At 45.0% G+C, this 21224-nt stretch overlaps 1 protein-coding gene across 1 annotated transcript in view; it reads right to left on the minus strand.

Moving 5' to 3' along the window:
• LOC138576626 (CD209 antigen-like protein E) overlaps positions 1–21224 on the minus strand; it is a 221191-nt gene that overhangs the window by 87296 nt on the left and 112671 nt on the right. Inside the window, exon 4 of the mRNA XM_069649569.1 lies at positions 18968–19090. Within this exon, the coding sequence (XP_069505670.1) occupies positions 18968–19090 (123 nt within the window). The remainder of the gene's footprint in view (positions 1–18967; positions 19091–21224) is intronic.

Here is a 21224-nt window from a genome sequence, read left to right on the forward strand (position 1 = left end):
TGTTCATGCGACTATTGCAAGGCTTTCAGCTTGCCTGATAGAATGCCTCTGTGCCATACCATGGAATATCGATTTCTCCTAGTGATTAATGAAGGAGATTTAAGATTGTATTAATGCCACAGAATCGAGTATTATCCCACCTTTTTAACTCCACCCTTGTGTTTCATTTAGGCGCTCCCACAGATGGTTATTCGGGATAGCAATTCTTTCAGTGGTAGGCGCCATTAGTCGCCGGCAATGAGATGTCTCTTAGGTGCAGTGACCCTGCTGTTATTTTTGCCGAGATTGAATGCCTGGTCACAGCAGTGGGTTAAAAAGATGAGGAGCTACAGGAGGGCACAGACTTTAGCGTACTGTCTTCATAAGGATTGGGGGATTAGCAGCGTTCACATGGATACAGCGGAAATTTAGGGGACTTGTACAAGGGCAGGGGTTGTGTGTTTTGTTCTTTCTTTGGCAGACTTTCTTACTGCTTGAGGGATAAAGAAGAACATTTAAGTTACATACGAATCACATCTGTGCTATTAATAGAATCCTGAGCAATCAACATCACCTTCACTTTCTGTGCCTCAGTCCCTTTAGTGTTGAAATTGAAAGTGCATAAAACAGTGACCGGCTTAAGAAGAGCGATATAAAAGCGTAACTAGAATTGGCAAAGCCACAAGTTCTGGCTTTGGCATAGACTGCAGACAGGGTCTATGAGGAGTGAGGCAATGACGGGTCCTGAGATGTGAGGGAAAGAAGGAGAGAAGGAAAGAGTGGCTGAGGAAAATTGGGTGGCAAAATACTGAAGTGTGAAGAGGAGTGAGAGAAACAGGGGCAGCGATTAGCAAGGGAAACAGTGGAGCATTCATGGCGCTGTCTGTAAATGTGTGGTCGGGGAGAGCAAGGGCGGTGCAGTGCATAGAGATGGAAAGAACCCACCACTAAAACCTTATTCAAAGTGGTTGAGATGTACAAAACCCCATTTGACACTATTGAAAATAATTAAGTGTAATTTGGGCTAACATTAGATAATGACTCCCCTAAGGAAAGCACTAAGAGGTGCAGGTGATTGGGATGCACACAGTGAGGCTGGGAGCCTAGGAAATGGTCACTTACCATTTGGGTTTGTCCACTCTTAAGAATTTTCTTTGTGGGCTTGGAAAGGGTGCATTGGTGCCGTCTATGGACAGTGAGGACACTAGTGAAATGCTTGACACCTAATAGTGACATTTTCATGGCTCAACAGTTAACCTGAATTGGAGAGACTGATCCTAATTTTCAGTCAACCAGTTACATATTGTGCTTACTGACTCCATTTGTTGGACTGTGGGTGTTTGGTCAACTTCTGCTTGGCCATGGAGACAAACATGCTTGATTCAAATTCCATCTAGAAACTGGTTATTGGTGTCTAATGATGTTTGATGGTGTGAATTGTTTGACATTTCAATGTAACTAGTAGACGGTCCTTTGATTATTGGCTTACCCATGGTTGTTTTCTTTTGTTTGCAGTCAAGGCAACATACCAAATTTGGGTTCCCCCACCAGAACCTTTGGATCCTGCGTGAGGTGTTCTTTATTTGTGTTCAAATTGAATCCAAATGTTTGTCTCGTTCTTAAGCCTTTGAAAAAGACCTTTGTTCAGCTTGAGATTTTTTGTAGTTGGTTTTAGCCTGAATCCCGATTTTCTCTCCCTTTGTAAGCCTTTAGACAGCCCTGTGTATACTTTTAGCTGGATAGATATTTTACCCTCTGTCTTTAGCCTTTCAAACAACAGCGTTCACTTTGCAAGGAGACATTTTGCACCCCCTCCCCTGCAATCCCTATCAGAAATGCAAGCATCCAATAGGCCCATGAAGTCTCCTCATGGGTGGACGGGAACCAAAAGAGGCCCTGGAAATAATTTTGAAAGTGGCCCTGTATTACATATTTTAAGCTAGCCCAACTCTTTTCGTATGGGAAAATTTGGAAATACCACACAAAAGCGGCCCAAGCTGCAGAGGCCTACCTGGAAATCTCCAGAGTTCGATATAGGCCAGTACACCCCTGAGTCTCCTGAGCCCTCCCCCAGTCCTGTGAAGCAGATTCAGGAAAGACAGAGCACTGCCTCTTGTGCGGAGAGGGGTTTTGGTTTTTGGAAGGAGCTGTTTGTGTGTCTCACCTAAGTTATTTTGATTTATTTTTTGGCTTAAATCATGATTTTTATCTCCCTTTTTTAAGCCTTTAGAAAAGCCATTTCTGTCCTGCTTGAGGACATTTTGATTTGTTTTTAGCTTGAATCCGATTTTCCCTCCCTTTTTTAAAGCTTTAGTAAGTCCTTTGTGTCCTGCTTGAGAATTTTTTGTATTTGTTTTCAGCTTGAATCCGATTTTCCCTCCCTTTTTTAAGCCTTTAGAAAGCCATCTGTGTCCTGCTGGAGGTATTTCTTTAGTCGTTCTTTATTTTATTTGATATGGTTTTATTACACGCCGAAAGCCAGACAGGCATCAGGGCATGGACACACGAAGAAGCACAGGCCAATACGAATTACATAAGACTCAAGCTCATATGTCAATTAGAAATCATAATGAGCAGCTAATCAACCAGGTGTGTTTTCAGGCCTTTCAAAAAAATTAGGATAAACTGCAATCCAGGCATAGATACAATGGAAGGGTATTCCAAACGGAGAATGCTATGTGTGGAAACGATTTCCCATTTGCTTTCATCCGTTTAGGGCACGTACAATTTAGCAACATAGTGTTACTTGAATGCAGTGTTTTTGCAGGTTGATAAATGGTAATTCTTTTCTTTAGGTAGTCTTGTGCAGTGCCATAGATGGCTTTATGAGTAAAGACTGCTATTTAAAATGTGATTCTTGTTTTACTGGGAGCCAGTGAAGACACCTGCAATTCGAAGTAATATATTCACCACGAGGTACTTGTTTTATAATGCGCACACCATTATTTTGAACCACTTGTAGGGTGTGCAAATTCTTTTTGGACACACCTCCCAATAGTGCATTGCAATAATCCATTCTGGAAAGAATGGTGGCCCTAGCCAGTGTTTCACAATTTGTTCTGGGATCAGTGGTCTAATTTCTCTGAGAAGTTTCTGGTGGTATTGAGTATTATGATTGATGTTATTCACTTGGGCATCTGTGCTAACATTACAATCCAGGACTGTGCCCAGAGTTTTAACTTTAGTCTCTGTTTTGATCACATAACCATCAAGCATGAATTTGGTGTATCTTTGATCTAATTTTGATCAGTGGGAGGAAAAACCGAACAGCAGCAACTCGGATTTAGCATCATTCAGACACATCCAGTGTTCCACCATCCACTGTTATGCAATTTTAAAAACGTCATTTAATCTCAGACAGTCCTGTTCGTAGATTCTATCCAATCTCATTAAACGTGACATCAGCGTAGTTGGTAAAGCGGATATTCAAAACCTCCAATAGATCACACAAAGGCTTGATATAAAGGTTGAAGAGGGCAGGGTACAGACATACCCCCTGGGGCACTCCAAAGGTAATTGGAGCATAATCTAACAAAGCCTCCTCCAATGACCGGCTGAGACTCTTTCAGACAAGAATCAGTGGATCCACTTTATAACACTTGAAGAACACTTTCCTGTTTTTTCCAAGGCTGCCATTAGGGTGTCATGATCCATTAAATCGAAAACCGCAGAAAGGTCCAAATGGACCAGCAGGCCACATTCAAAATGTCCAGCATCTCTGACTGTAGACTGTAGATCAACCAGGGCACTTTACGTACTACGGTGTGGCCTAAAGCATGACTGTTTTTGATGAAGAACATTCTGGTGTTCCAAAAAATCTGGGAATTTTTTGTCGACAATTTTCAGGAAAAAAAGAGTGTTTGTGATCAGTCTAAGATTGGATATATCATTGGGATCATTCCCCACTTTTTTTTTTACTAGAGGTGTGATCGTAACTCGCTTTATGCTTCTGGGAACCTCTTCCTGTCTAAAGGAGGAATGTATTAATCGGGTGAGGAATGGGCCAAAATGTTTCCATTGGCTAGAATTATCTGAGAAGGAAGGATGTCCCTCAGCAAGATGTGGGATGCATGCTTTTCATAGTTTCCAAGAGTCCTGCTATGTTTGTATACTGGAAGGTAAGGTCCTGTACTTCCATCTCCATGGTTTCCAGAGGGATCACTAATCATGATCTGATTATTCATAGATGGGGGGTTATCATCAGGAACAACCGCTACTGATGTTTTAATCTTATCTGTGCCCCCTAGGACTTTATCAGCAAAAGCTTTTTCAATTCGATTACAGTCATTTTTTGAAGATGTAAATGAGATTGTCTGTTGTCTGGGGTTTTCAATTTCCTTTACAATTCTGAAGCGTTCTTTAACTCTGTTATTAGCCCTAGTAACATATAAATCTTTCTTAGCATTATATATGGCAATTGTATAGGTTATCCTAAATTAATTCCCGGCTTTTCTATGATCAGATTTCATCTTCATCCAGGGGCATGCAGCCTATCTTTTTGCTCCCTTGATTTCACTTAAATCTTTAGTAAACCAGTCATTGTGGTAGGATTTGTTTCTCACTACAGAATTCTTCATAGCTTGAATCCCGATTTTCCCTCACTTTTTTAAGCCTTTAGAAAGCCCTTTGTGACCTCCTTGAGGTTTTTCTTTATTTGTTTTTAGCTTGAATCCTAATTTTCCTTCCCTTTTTAAGTCTTTAGAAATTCCCACTTTGTGCTTTTAGCTGGATTGTCAGTTTTCCCACTGTTTTCTAGCCTTTGAAACAACAGAGTCATTGTAACACACAATCCCTTTAAGAAATCCAGGAATTCAATAGGCCCAGGAAGTCACCTGAGACCCTCCCAACCCCCAGGCTTATGGAGTAGAGGCAGGAAAGACAGAGCACTGCATTTTGTTTGGAGAAGTGTTTGGGTGTTTACAAGGAGCTGCCTCACTGTCCTACTTAAGGTATTTTGATTTGTTTGTACCTTGAATCCAAATTTCCCCAGCTTTTGTTGTGTCTTGAAAAAAGCCCCGTGTGTACTGTTTGCGGTACATTTTATCTGTTTTTAACTTGAATCACAATATTCCATCCCTTTCTTTAGCCTTTAGACAAGTCCGATTTGGTGGTGCTGTTGTGCAGCCCAAGAAAGAGCTGCTTTCTGCTGAGGCTGCCGTCCACTATCCGCACAGCAGAGCCCTAGTCCTGGTCCCACAGTTGGGTGCCCGCTGCAATTTAAGAACCTGGCTGTCGGAACCAGCCGGTGACATTCTGGAGATGGGTGAGGTGACGAGGGGGGCTGTCCACAGAGAGACCTATCAGGCTCCAGCAACTCATGATGCAGCCTGCTCACAGCTGCAGGGGAGCTTTTGGATCCGGCCTCCTTTTAAATTGTTTTTATTTGTATTTTATCATTTGTTTATTGGCATTTCAATACAGAGTTTACATCAGGAGTCAAATGCAACTCATTCCACGTAAACAAAATGTATACAAACAATAACAAATTTAAACGTAAAACTGAGGCTTGAACGCACAGTACTTTAACAAACAGTCTCTGTGGTGTGGGGGTACATCAAGGTCGGCAAGAGCGCAAGGGAACCAATCCTCCGATCATGTTGGAAAACAGAGCTCAATTGCGCAGAATGTAGTATTTCAAACAAACAAAGGGCGTATTTAGGTGGCTTATCATCCGAGTGGTGGAACATTATCAAGGTGAGTTGCCTCAAGGCTTCAAAGGCAGCCATGGATTTGTTGTGGTATTGCAATGTTCTAAGCCACGCCGTACTCTCAGCCTCACATCAAAGGTGAAAGTCATGAAGCCAGAGTGCATATTGTGGCCCCTTTTAAGTTTTCAAGCCATAGCAATGCATCTTTCGGCCAGAGCGCACGTGAGGTCCATAAACTTGACTACATGTTTACATTTACCAGGCCGAGGGTACACACCCAACAAACATTCAAGTGAGGTCTAGTGGTACCTGGCGACTCCAGCTGCGGTACAATCCCGTTCAATCTGAGCCCAGAACCTCTGCACCTTAGCACATTTCCAGAACAGGTGTTTTAAGTCAGCGGCTTACTACTCGCACCAGGGGCAAGCCGATGTAGGGATCAGGTTAAATTTAGCCACCCTATCCGGGGTCATGTAGGTACGGTGCAACACATTAAACTGCAGCAGGCGGAACCCGGCATTCCTGGAAACATGTCTGGTAAAAAATAAGTACTCCTTGCCACTGTGTATCAGATATGTCAGACTCAACGTCCGCCTCAATGCTGAGTTTCTGGTACTAGTTCCCTGTAGCAGGCAGTCGTAAGGTCTAGAAACAGGCCTCCAGCCATCTTCTAAGCTGTACAAGAGGGCCAGCAGTGAGTTTACATCTGGCTCTGCACGCCATGATTCCCACCAGCGCCTGGCAATCCGGACCACCCGCATATATCTCAAAAACTGTCCCTTAGGGAGACCTTCAAGTCGGAGCAGACTATCCAGGTCTCTGAATTTCCTCTCATCATGCATGTCTCCCCAGGTAGATGCACCTTTGATGCCCCAGGACCGCACAACCCCTAGCTCACACACATCCAGGCATTCACCCACAATAATTGGAGTATTAGGTGAATAGGGGTGACGCACACCTAGTGGTTTCAACGCTCTGGTCCAAACCCATTTACCCAGGTTCACGAGCATGGTACTGAATGCTGGGATGACAAGGCAACCCCCTACATGTGGGGCTGCCAGTGGTGCACAGTGTTCCATGTGATGGTACCGAAACGTGTTTTACCAAAAACTGTTTTATTGAAAAATAAATGATGTATTTTTTGTCTTTGTTTGGACACTCCCACTTTAAGCCCCCCATTTATTTTTCTAGTTGTAGCCCCACCCCAAGTACCTCTGTACATTTTTACGCCTTTAGCCCACACGCCATCTATTTTTTTTAAATACCGAAAAATAATTTCTGTAATATTTTTTTGGCGCATGCAAGGCGGACCCTGGCTGCAGCCTCAAAAAAAAGAAACAAGCGGCTGGTTTCTTAGGACAGCCAAACCTACCACGGCGTGGGCACAGGGTTTTTGGATTTCTCTTATATGCACCACTTGGAAGGTTAGTGAGTTTTTGCCCCACTGTCTATAATATACTGGGTCTGGGCGGCTGAGCGCTGGGCTGACTGGCTCTAGGGGCACCGGACTCTGGCCCTGCGGCTGCAGGATGCAGGCAGCTATGTGAAACCTGCTACAGCAGTTGGAGCAATGCTGTTAACGGCCTATCTTGTGCGAGTTTACACCTGGTTTCGCCGATCTGGCCCAGTGCCCCCATGGAGCTGTCTGGAGCTTGTCGGTTACTCACTGCCCTTGAGGGAGGGGAAACCTGCATCCTTCTGAAGTGCATTGAAGCCGAGCTCCCTAGGCACTTTGGACTACAAGCTGGTCCCTCAACATGACAAAGGGAGCTGAGGTGGGAAAAAACTGTGCAATATGATTGTGTTCACCCGCCAGGCCGCAAAGACAGGCTGTGACCCAGAGCAATAAGGTCTGTGAATCTCCAGACCTCCGCCAGAACTTGGAGAGTATGCATACAGGATTTGCCTACATAAATACAAAATTGGACGACGTTATGGACACAAATGAAATTCTGAATGCCAAGAAGGAGCGCGAGAGTGCATGGGTGACTGAGGCTGGAGTCCAAATAAATACGGCAGAAGATATCAATTTGCTCAAGGCTCAGATGGCTTCAACTATTAAAGACCTTAAATGAGCCCTTCAAAAATGCGATGACCTAGAATCGCGCTCCAAACGCAATAACATGAGAATTATGGGTCGAGCAAAACAAGTGGGCCAGGAAGCTATGGAGTTGCTGATTGAAATCCTGCTCAAAGACGTACTGGGCCCTGCGCTTGATTGATTTATGTTTGTGGTGGAAAGAGCCCATAGAATACCAATGATGAGGCCCAGGCCTGGTGCTTCCCCATGCCAGTAATTGCTCATTTATTTAACTAAAGGGAATGAGACAAAAATACTGCGACTGGCCAGGGAGAAGGGACCCCTACTGTTTATATCTACCGTGATCCATGTATACCCAGACTTCTGAACGGCGGTGCAGGTGGAGTAGTGCTCATTTAATGGTGCCATGAAGCTGCTAATGGATCGGGCCATACCCCATGCAATGGTCTTGCCAGCCAGACTACATCTTCAACATAGGGGAAAGACCTTCTTCTTTACACTTCCAGATGAGGACATATGGCCTCATTACCACCCAGCCAGTCCGGAAAGAATGGTTTTGGTAAAACTGCCACCACCGTTCTTTCCAGACCAGCTGATTAAGAGTCCTGCAGGCGGAAGGTGTCACTCCCGCCAGGTCTGACCTGGCTGTTTTAACACCACCTGCCTGCAGGCGGACATGGAAACACCGGCTCTGTCATGGACGGAACCAGTGTTTCCATTGTCCCCATCCCCATGGAGTCCTATGGGGCTCCATGGAAATGGGGACTTACACAATTCCGCCTCCGGAATTCCCGGGTCACCAGGCTTGTAATGCCCCAGTGATTCCGGGAATCACAGAGGCAGAATGATAATACGGGTCCGGCGGTAACATGCCGGCTTTTCCGGCTCGGTTACCGCCAGACTCGTAATGAGGCTGATAGCCTTTATTGAGGCTACCATCCCTCTCCCCACAAACCTTAGGGATGGTACAGCTCGGAATGCTGACAATCAGGAGCTAAATCCCCCTAGTGGCTGAACATAGGAACTTGGGCGCATAATTGGATTTGCTAGAGTTAATAATCCTGTGTATGAGTAGGATGGTGCGAGTAATATTGTTGCCCAGAAGCACTGGCAGTGGCTCCCAATATGCTAGGTTGCTGAGGTGGGGTGGTGATGTTGTTGGGGATGGGGGGTTTACATCACCCTAATTGGAGGGGGAAGAGGGAGGGGTGGGAGGCTTTTTGTTGGATTTTTTATATGTTAAAATGTTATGATATGATATGGCATTTATAACACGCCTATACACAAGTGTTTCAAGGAGCGACAAGGCAAGGGAGGGGAAACAGAGGGAGGATGAAGGGCCTCATTACGAGTGCGGCGGTAAGGGTTTAATGGCACCGGAAAGGATGCCGGTGCCGTTAACCCCTTACCGCCGCATTACGAGGTCTATTAGCGGCTCCCGCTAAGGACGGCTGGTTTTACCAGCCACCCTTAGCGGTAGCCGCTAAGGGACCATGGAACTTATAACGGGCCCATTATTTAAAGGCCCGTTATTAGCTCCCTTCCCATTCCCATTGCGCCCTATGGGGGCTCGAATGGGAATGGGGATGGGTATTTTGAATGGGGACTTACCGGGTCCTCCAAGGTTGGAATGACCCAGTAAGTCCCCATTCAAGGAACCCAGACACGAGTTTGGAGGCAGCCATGGCGCTAATAGCACCATGGCTACCTCCAAACTCGTAATGACCCCCAAAGACAACGATCTTACTAGGCCTAGTGACATTGAGATTTCGCAAGGGGAGAGGGGAGTGGAAGAGTTCCAGGGGAATGGGAGGATGGGAGAGTGCCGTACAAGAGATCAAAAACAACAAGTAGTGCGGCCAACAGGTGGCAAGTGCGAGGGTTGAAGTGCAGACAGCAGGTGTCCAATAAGTGCAGGTAAGGGGACTGTAGGGTTACAAATACAGACCCAAGTGCAAGGGTTGCCAGGAGGCAGTGCGGGTGTGCAACTGGGCAGGCAGGGACCTGGGCCCGAATTCAGAGGGTAGCCAGGTGACCAGTGCAGTGTCAGACAGGAGATCAGCAGGAGAGAGGAAGTGAGAAGGCAGAAGCAAACAGGAAGGACTTGAGGTGCTTCCGGAACCGGAGATGGTTCTGCTCAAGTTTCGGAGAGGCAGTAAGGCTGTTCCAGAGGGAGGCACCAGCCGAAGATAGAGTTCTACCCCCAACTAGTTGCTTGGAGAAGCGACTGACCTGAGGGAGTTGGAGGTGGAGGAGCGAAGAGCTCGAGTAGGAACATATTTCCGAAGAGAGAATTGGATGTATTGTGGTCCCAGGCTTGAGAAGACCTTGTGTACAATGCAGAGGGTCTTGAACTTGATACTTGCAGCCACTGGGAGCCAATGGAGAGATTCCAGGGCTGGAGAGATACATTCCCTGGGCTTGAGGCTAAGGACAAGTCTTGCTGTCCTGTTCTAGATGAGTTGCAGCGGGCGGAGAGTAGAGGCAGTCCGATTTAAAAAGAGGATGTTGTAGTTGTCCAGCCTAGAGAGAACCAGAGCTCTGGAGACAGTGAGACTCTGGGGGAAGGTGAGGAAAGGAAGAATACCTCTGAGGAGATGCAGTTGGTAGTTTGACTTCTTAGAGACATCAGAGATGTGAGGAGACAAGGAGAGTGTGGAGTCGAAGATGACCCTGAGGTTCTTAGTCTCACAGGTGGGAGCAGGAAGAGGGCCAATAGAGGCCAGCCAGAGAGTGACAGGAAAGGAAGGTGCAGGTGTGCCGATGAGGAGGATCTCCGTCTTACTGGCATTAAGGCAGAGATCATTGGCAGCACACCACTCCTTGATTGCGACAGACAATCCGAGATGAGAGAGGGAGAAGAGGTGGCAGAGGGGAGCCTGAAAATGGGCTGAGTGTCATCGGCATAGCAATGAAAGTTGTAGCAGAAAGCAGCAATGCAGTGAGCGAAAGGTGCCAGGTATTGGTTGAACAGCCAGGGAGAAAGGTTAGACCCTTGGGAAAACCACAGGTAGAGAGTAGGATAGAGGAGAGGAAGAACCCAAGTTGGTCCTGGGAGGGTCGATTGGAGAGGAAAGAGGTCAGCTAGGCCCGGGCCTGATCAGTGATACCCAGGTTATGACGGAGCCGGTTGAGCAGGATGGCATGGTTGACCGTGTCAAAATCAGAAGAGAGATTGAGTAGGAAAAGGACAAAGGGGTGATTAGCATCAAGGTTAGAGAGCAGGTCTTCATAGATGTTCAGGAGAGCAGGTTCGATGCTTCTGGCTGCTCTGAAGCCAGACTGATAGTCATGGAGACAACCAGCAGATTCAGTGTGAAGATTAAGCTGGGAGATGGGCAGCTTTTCCAAGAGTTTGCCCAGGAAAGGAGTGATAGAGATCGGGCGATAGTCGGGCAGGAGGGGTCGGCTGAGGGTTTCTTGAGAAGAGGGTGCAGAAGAGAGTGCTTCAGGGGGGGAAGGGAAGGTTCCAGTGGTGAGGCATGGCATGGGAAGGTTCCAGTGGTGTTGGCATGGCAAGGGCACTTTGATTGGCTGTGGAACTCACTTGCTACAATACACCTTATATGCTACAGGCATGGCTGGCCACGGTAAGGGCTGAGATCTCTATAGGTATCTGACATTCTGGTTTTGATTAATGCCCTGAGTTGGAATGTTAGAGGGTTAGACACCTGCTCACATTCTAGAAAACTGTTGCCATATATTAATAGGAATAGGGTCAATGTTATTTTCCTTCAGGAGACATGCTATGGATGGGATCAATGCTGGTTTTGCGGTTGCAAAGGCAAAACAGATTTTTCTCAAATTACTCCTCTCAATCTAGGGGGGGGGGGTTGTCACACAAATCCATAAATCACTCAAATTCACTCTGCTGAGAAGCCACATGTATTGTTGCATTGTATTGTATTGTATTGTGTTGTATTGTATTGTATTGTATTGTACTTGTTATTTATATTGTGCCTTTTACCATAATTATAGTCTCAAGTCTCAAAGTGCTGGTAGTGGAAACGCCCTCGGAGAACCGAAGTCCAGAGTGTTGGAGGTCATAGAGTAAGATTAGAATGCAAGTTTGCATTTGGCTGAATAAAACTTAGCAGGGCTGGCAAGGCTCTGGTAGAGAGCAGCCCATGCAGACAGGCATGTGGATGGGGGCTGAGAGGAGTCAGGAAATGGTGTGAGTGCTAGAGACTTGCTATGTGTTCAGCGTACCCAAATTTGTCATAGGTCCTCAATGCATTCTGATGTCAGAGGTGTTGAGGGGTAGTTTGGTGTAAGTAGGCGGAGAATTATGACCAGCACAACCAAATTTTGTCTTAGTCATTGCTGTATTCTGATGTGCGTGGGTAGCCATACCTGCAGCCAGTGTCCACTGGAGTGGTGCGTTATACGTACCTAGAAGATTCGGTGGTGATTTGCTGTTTATGTGCTCGATCAGGTATCTGCTTCTTCTGTTGATTCTTGGAGCTGCGATAAAAATGGTTAGCAACAACGAAATGGTTGATATGTGTTCACACAGTGTAAACTGCTTGGTGTGGAAACAGTTCTTGTGATCACGTGTGGGCCAAATCTGGATGACCCGAGTTGTTATGATTGCAGGGATATTGGACCTGTACCCGCTCACTCAGTTTATATGGGAGGGTGACTTAAAAACTATACTTGACATACAGCTTGACAGGACCGTCAATGCACCAAGACCATTAACTAGGGCGGCTCGTTGCATACTAGGCTTCATGGACAGGTTGAGGCTAGGTAAAGTGTGGAAAAAGCTGCACCCTCATGCACGTGACTTCACATACTACTCTATGGTTCATGGCATGGCCTCTAGAATAGACATGTTCCTGTTGTCGGCCAGCTGATGGGCACACTGGGATATTCCCATCCACATTTTCGGAACACTCGCCAGTATTGTTGCAATTAGACATGAGTCCCCCAACATGGAAGCCCACGAGCTGAAGGTATAAATCTGAGGCCCGGCAAGATCTAGTGTTCAGAATTGACATTGATCAGGACATCCGCGTATACTTCCAAAATAACAACAATAATGAGGTGTGTTATGGCATACTGGGGCAAACTTTTAATGTCTACATCAGGGGGGTGGTGATGTCCAAAGAATTTGGAGTCCTCAAACCAATTACAAGGGATATGCAAAAGTGTGAAGAGAAGCTCAAGGAGCTGTAGAATGCTTACACAACCCAACCTACCCCAGAAGGTCTTGCGGCTATCCGTACCAACTGGAGCAGTTTAGAAGCCATGCAGCTAAAGAGGTGAAATATTTCTCAAAACCCATAGCGGCGAGGAAGTATGGGGAGTTGGACTGCCCTGGCCAGTAATTAGCAAGATAGATACAACAGGAGCAAGGCTCCCACTATATAGGCAGCATTATTGACGACCTGGGCACTATCCACTACACTGATCGTGACATTACAGCCGTCCTCGATAAGTTTTATGAATAGCTATATCATGCTGCTCCCCCGTAGGGGAGAGGGAGATCCAGAAGCTCCTAGGTACTATCCCTAAATCTATGATGTTGGATAGCTCCACTTACCAGATTAATGCCCTGGTTTGCGAAGAAGATATTAAGCGAATCATGAAGTATCTCCCGCTCCTGCCCCATTGACCGCTGAGTTCAATATGGAATTTGGGGCTGTCCTTGCTCCATATCTCCTGACAGTATGGTAGGAATCCCTCTTGGACTACCTACTCCCAGACTCGGTCTGTCAAGCCACGATAACAGTATTGCTAATGCCCAGGAAGGCCAGTACTATATGTGGGTCGTATAGGCCACTGTCATTGATGAATGTGGATGCCAAAATATACACCAAAATCATAGCTAATCGACTACTGCCACTAAACCCCCATATGATCCACCAAAATTAGGCTGGGTTTGCATCAGGCCACTCCACAGCCTTGAACGTACACCAGCTTTTCAATATCATGGCTCGTTTATCGCCTGAGGCCTCTGCTGCTGCAGTAGTGCTAGACACGCAGAAGGCATTCAACATGGTATTGTGGGAATATCTCTTTGCCACACTCACCAAATGCGGGCTAGGAGAGCAGATGGTTAAAAACATGAAACTCTTCTATACCAGCCTATTAGCTCGAGTTTTGGTCAATGCCATCCTGTGTGACCTGCTGGTGCTGGAAAGGGCTACCAGCCCGGGCTGCCCAATTCACCTATTTTGTTCACCTTGGCGATAGAGCCTATGGTGGATTTAATTAGGGACTGTAACAGGAACCGGATAAATGAATTTCTGGCCTGCCTGAGGTCATGTCACTTAATGCAGGTGACGTACTACTGTACGTTAGGGACCCGCATAGGAACCTGGATCCCATCATGGAGGACTTCACATATTTTTGGGAATTCTCTGGGTTCACAGTAAATTACACTAAATCCATGATGGTTCTGCTAACAGACTCCACAGCCATGCCTCGGCATGGAGGGTTCCCCTGAAATGAGCACCCGATCAATTTAGGTGCTTAGGGGTCATCGTATCTCACAACCAGGCTACATTACTCTCCAATAATGACCATGCACATGTAGATTACTGGACAGCTAAATGCGCCAAATAGGAGCATATGCTATTGTCATCGGCTGGTAGGCTTGGGCTCATCAAAATGCTAGTTTTTCCCAAACTATTATACACATTTGCTAATGTCCCCATATGGCTGGTAAGGAAGTTCATCGCCCACATACACAGCTTGCTCTCCCAGTTTCTGTGGCATGCTGGCACGGTCCGGAAGAAATGGGAAGACATGACAGTCTTATGGTAGAGGGGGCTTTGCAGCACTGCACTTTGAGATATACTGGCTAGCCGGCACAAGCACAATATGCGTTGTTCTGTTTTGTCCGATGTGGAGTGTAAAGAACTCATGGTGGCAATAGTAAAGACAGACACAAGCGATCACAGCTCAAGAGTGTTTATTAAACTGTAAAAGCAGGGTGGAAAAAATGCCTAACCTAAACCTAAAACTAAGATGGGAGTAAGCTTCGACCATCAAATGAAAAATAAGGCAGTCCTTGTGGCATCTTGTCAAAGTAACAAGGCCTATACTAAAAAAGAAAACTATTGCCAAATCCTTACAACTAATTACAGAAAGAAAGGCAACCAGTGGGGGACTTCTTTTTGACGTCACTCTTGAACCTCTGCGACTCTAAATATAATACCAGCTTCTTGGTGTCGCAGTGGTGCGTGCAGAAAAAAACGTCTCGTACCGTAGCCTCAGCTACAAATTCATGTATTCTGCATCACAGCCAAAAGACATTTGGGACAAGTTTTGCAGCTTTTTAGTTCTGACACAAACTGGAGGTAGTATGGATGGTCAGGAATATGTTTCCCAGTTGTAAGGGATTGTATCTAAACTGGGGTTACTAGGACCTTATGTTCTGGAAATGCAGTAGGATTATGGGATTATCTATTTATTATGTTGGCTGCCTGGCATATATGTCATTTGCTTGATGCATTGTTAGTAAGTAAATGTACTTGCCGACATTAATAATAATAATTTCTTTTTTTTAAGCCCTTTGTGCTTTTAGCTGGATTGGTAGTTTCCCCTCTGTTTTTTGCCTTTGAAAAACAAAGCCCACTTTGCAAGGAGTCTTTTTGCATCCCCCAATACCTTTACCTTTAAGAAATCCAGTCAACCAATAGGCCCAGTAAAGTATCTGAGCCCTTCCCAAGTCCTATTTCTACAGTTAGCCTAATACGGTTTGCCCGGGTTAAGGGCATAGGTTAAGGGGGCCTTCTACTCTCCTTTTGCCCTGTCCCTGATACCAACACCATTTAGTCAGAGACAACATAGCATACAGGTAAGGTGAAACTATGCTTTAATCTTTCCTGCACACATACCACATAACTTATTTGAATCTTCTGACTGTGAATCTGTACAATTACATCTGTAATGGATCCTGATATATGTGCCTGAACTCCTTGCCACACAGCTAGATTAAATCATTATGCTAGCCACACATCTTTGTAGTTAATTACACTGCAGCCCACATATCTGGCACATAATCTGGTCCGATTCACTGTTTTCCTGCATACTTTACGCATAGCCTTATAGTTTGTACATGCACACCACACCTGTCTAGATCACGCTATGTGTCCTTGAACTACCAGCACGGATGGATATTGAATCATTGCGTTAGCCTACACAGCACATTTTAGTTTGTATAGCTCATCATACTGCTGATCCATAAGACATATCTTGACTGAATCTTTGTTTTGCTTGAAAGTCCATCAAAAAATCAGCATTGACTCATTGTGTTAAAACTGCATGAGTAGCAATTATCTAGACTGCGTGTTTAGCATCCACTAACTCTGTAGAGATCTATATACTGCTGAGCCATAACACATAGCTCGATTAACTATTTGTTTTGACACATAGCTACACTGAGCCATTGGGGTACCTTACATAGCTAGTTTGAGACTTTGCACAGATGTAGATGAGACTGAAACACAGCTAACTATGTTGCTGCATGCATAGCTAACACACACCTGTTAATCATGGAGTCAGTACTCACTTCAGCTGTGCTTCTCACCATACTGCTCACTGCATGCCTAACACATAGATTATTTTCACTCATTGTATGTGCCTGTATACCAAGCACATAGCCTCTGTTGGTGTCCACATACACACAACACACAGCTAGATTGAATCATTGCGTTGACCCCCACTTTTAAGACTTTTTATACAGCCAGCATATCTGGCATGTTGCTGAATTAACTTATTGTGCTACGTGTATGCCAAGCACATTGATAGATAATCTTATCACCTGGGCATATTTAACTATTACTGTATAGTTGAGTCACTGTTGCCTGCTACCTAGCAAATAGCTAGATGAACTCAATTGCATGTAGACATGCTTTCATAACAACTATGTAACTTAATATAGATACCTGCACACCTAGCACACAGCCAGTTTTGCTTCTTTGTACCTTCCTGCATACCTAGCATATTACGAGCCTGCGTCATAGCGCTTTGCTCATGACATCTGCATAATAGATTGACACGCTTTGCACCTGCCTAACTACTGCATAGCTTCATTGTGTGCCTGCACCCTTAGCCTTTAGGGAGATTGAATCAGTGTGTATGCACATCCACAATAACTGCTGACATAGTACTGCTGCCTGCATGACAAGTACATAACTAGTTTACTTTTAAGTTGTGCCTACAAGCCAAACACATACAGGCATTATATTCCATCACCTATAGACCTTAACCCTTTGTGCTTAGTAAATCAACACACCGGTGTACCCTCCCACCCAATCTCTCTTAACCAGCCCTATTTCAGCAACAAAACTTTACATAACCTGACTCCTACGAAATCATCTAATCTGCAGTTACCAAAAATGAAAGACTCAAGATGCCTCCTGATTAATGCACATTCTGTATCTGAGAGATCCTCAGACATTTTTTAGGGTTTCTCTGAAGACCAGATAGTCTTACTTTTCATCACAGACACGTGGCTCTCTGATCATCAGTCCCCTGTTATCCACATCATCTAAGCTAATCACAAGAATAACATAGGCAGTGGCGTATCTATGGTGCACAGAGACTCCTTCATAGTCTCAACACCTTCCACTGACATAATCCCAAACTGAATTGCTCTCTCTGACCGGCTCCATCCCTCCCACAGTTGCATTAAGCATCCTCTTAATCTACAGTCCTCCCTCCTGCAGTCCACACTTTGCTGACAAACCCGCTCATGCCTCTGCCATCCTGGCCTTAGATCGTCAACTAGTAACTATACTTGGAGATTTAGAAATGTGACTCTAGTAAGAGGACAATGGTATTGCAAAGTCACTTGGAGTAAACTGGCAGCTTCACCCAGCATGATCAGATTTTGATCATGAGTATACACAAAGGATAGGTACCTTTGCTCACAAGAAAGTTTGATTTAATACTTCAAACATTTGAATTTAATTATGTACTTTGTTTGCTCTAATGTGTAATTATTTGTTTTTCTTCTTTTCCTATGTCCATTCTTTGAATTATCCTGTCTGTAAATGTTAACCTTTTAAGTGGTCATTTTGTGTTCCCTGTGTCTAAAAACTTCTCTGAACAGTTTATGTGCAAATCTTTATAGCATTGTTCACTTTATGCAGACTTTATGAACAATGAAAACATTTTAACCAATTTTCTTTTCTGTTTATACCAATAAATAATATGTATGACTGAATATATTTTTCGTGTTTGCCCTACTTGTTTTCCTTGCTATTTCCCTTTTTCCTTCTGACCTCTTAAGAAGCAGAACATTCATTGGTTGGGAAAACTGAACCTTAACTTAGACCATAGCTGTTTGGTCAATTCATAGTGAGAGTTACAACCCTGTGTTTACTTTGTGCTTTGCCCCGAACTCTCAATGAACACGCAGGGCCCCCCCTTTTCTGTAAAATACTTGGAGCAAACTTTGCAGCACTTCACCCCAAACAGATGGTTAAGGGTCCCACCCAGACAGCCGACACACACTGGATGCCATTTTCTGTGATGAAAACATGACCATATTCTGCTCCCAGTTCACCTCCCGTGGCGATATCACTTATCTATCCCATTCACAATATTCACTGAGACATCACATCTTGCACTCGCATCAAAATAAACATCTACCATGACCAAGCCATCGAATGAAATACACATCAACTCCCTCCTAAAAAGATTAGAAGCAACCCAATCTACTGTCCCCACAGATGGACCAACAATCACACTGGATGCAAAATTCCAGTTCACATGCATAACAGAATTATTTAATTGGGCTGTTTTGCCCCTAAGAAACCTTCCAAAAAATCTCACAATCAAGAAACAAACAGAATGGCTCACCTCATACTAAACTACTTAAAAAAAAAATGGGCACACTCTAGAAAGTCTAGAGGAAAAACATTCTACACACTAGCAAATTCACCTACCATAAACAGTTATGCCTTTTGAGAGCTCAAGTAGCCAAAGCAATGAAAGGGCACTACTCCAAACACATTTCACCAATCACCCATGACATATCCACCACACGTGTCCTGAAATGTGGTCCATGATAATAGCCAGAGGGACCTACAGGCACCTTGAATTTCCCCTGGCCCCCAATCATCAGCATTTTCCTTCTGCTTGGAGAGTGTAAGTGATGACATTGTTTGGTATTGTATTAAACATAAAGGACTATTGCAATGGAAACTGTCATGCATTGAATAGGGAGATGTCAATGCTCTTCTGCAAGTTGCAGTCCATTCATCAGGATTGGATGGAAATGGGATGTCTTTCCACAACAGAAGATAAGTGTCAGGGACATCTGAGGACAAATAATACTCACGACTGCAGCCGCCAGCAGATAATCTGTTTTTGCATCCAATGTACTCCAGTGCTTTTGTGTAATTGTTCTGCAGTTGCTCCATGTCCTGCGCTGCCTGAGGGAGCCTTGCAGAGGCCTGGAAATCTGAAAAAAACACAGGATGAAGCCATCATATTAAGTGAAGTTCATTCAAGAGTGCAAAGGAATTACACGCAAAATGGCATAGTTACTATGATCGCAATTCAGAAGTATATATTGTATTTTGTTAACAAAATGTAAGAGAAGATGTTATTTGGCTCCCTAATATGTTAGTCTGGGCCTTATCTGGGCGGAAAGTTAAAGATGCTGGTGGTGCTGCCCTCTTTTCTTAAACTAATGTGAATTTTGATAGAATGTCTAGAAAGATTGCAAGCTTCTTACATCTTTATTACATGAAGCATGACCTCTCAGCCTGACTTTAGAGGCAGTCATCGAACAAAGTATGCCTTGGTTAACATGGTGGATGATTTTCTGATGGATATGCACAGAGTCTGTGTTGTAGTCCCTCTTGTGTTGGACCCATCAGCGGCCTTTAACATGACGTGTTGTTGACTCATGTCTGGGATCTGGTGCTATTATGGTAACTATTCTTGAATGAGTTGACCCGTTCCTTTAAAACACTGCCCTGCACATGCGTATGGGATAATGTAGGTCGGCAATGTCTCCTATCCCCTTTGGAGTCCCTCAAAAACCGGTCTTCTCTACTGTATTGTTATAATGTATATGCCAAACAGCTGGGCAATGTCATCTGCAGTCATCACCTTGAGTGTACAGATGATACACGTCTCTATGTCTCTTTCCAAGACAACCCTCCTGTGGTCCTCAAATCTCTGGATATCTGTCTGATTGATGTTGTCATTTGGATTGAGGTAAATTGGCTAAATCAGAATCTGCACACAAGATCGAAATAACAATGATACTTTCTGAAGACAATTCAGGTGGGAAGAGTGAGACTGTGCTCTACCTCTCCCTGCCACCTTGTTTGCAATATCAGCATCCCTTTTGACCACAACCTTACCATGAGTACAGAAGCTGCAATAGTGGCTAAGGTGCTTTACTTTGATATCAGGACAGCCAGATGTGTGTGTCCCCTCTTGCCCTGCTCTGATCAAGAAGAACAAGTTACTTTCTTACCTGGTAACGTTCTTTCGATGGGATGGTCCGACGACGTATTCCATATCTATGACAGGTAATCACCACAGCTGTGCTGCTTCGGAAACTTTTTTCGGCGTCTGCGTCGATGACGTCGATGCGCCGTCGTCGAGGACCTCCTCCGACGTCTGACGTCATCCGATGTGATAAGTAGGACGCACGACGCCCGTAGCCTCAGTTGTAGTTTTTCCCCCCAGAACATGTGACATCAGTCAACTGCCAGTCAGACACAAAGCCTTTCGGAACGTAAGCTGCAATCGCAAAAGAAATTCTGCAGCGGGGAAGGCAGGGAGGGAGCGATATGGAATACGTCGACGGACCATCCCATCGAAAGAACGTTACCAGGTAAGAAAGTAACTTGTTCTTCGAGGGGATTGGGTCCTCCGACGTATTCCATATCTATGACAGACTCCCAAAGCAGTACCAGAGCAAGGAGGAGGGAAAGAATTTAGAATCAAAATTTAGAATTGCCAATCAAATAGCAGAGCAAAGGACCGCCTTGCCAAAGGCCAGATCCTGTCCCCGGATGGAATCGAGGGAATAGTGACGTACAAACGTATGTACAGAAGCCCAGGTGGCTGCATCACAGATGTTGCGAATAGGAACACCCCTCTGCAGGGCAGTAGATGCAGCCATACCCCTGGTAGAATGGGCCCGCAAGCCAGCCGGCGGGTCCTTACCCGCCAAGCGGTAACACTCCGAGATGGCCAAAATAATCCAGCGAGACAAAGTCTGTTTCATCACAGCCTGTCCCAAATGCTTTCCAGCGTAACCAATAAAGAGTTGATCGTCCACTCTGACCCGGGACATGCGTGAAACATAAAAGCTTAAAGCTCTCCTAGGATCAAGCCTATGGAGCCTCTCCTCTTCCTTAGCAGGATGCGGAGGAGGATAGAATGCCGGAAGAACAACCTTCTGGGCCAAATGAAATTCCGAAACCACCTTCGGAAGAAAAGAAGGACGAACTCCAAGGACAACCCTGTCCTTATGAAATACAGTGAAGGGTGGCTTAACTGAAAGTGCCTGTAACTCACTCACTCTGCGAGCGGAAGTAACCGCAACCAGAAACACAGTTTTCAGAGTTAAC

This window comes from Ambystoma mexicanum, chromosome 1p, assembly GCF_040938575.1.
Source record: "Ambystoma mexicanum isolate Mex_15411 chromosome 1p, UKY_AmexF1_1, whole genome shotgun sequence".
NCBI lineage: Eukaryota > Metazoa > Chordata > Amphibia > Caudata > Ambystomatidae > Ambystoma > Ambystoma mexicanum.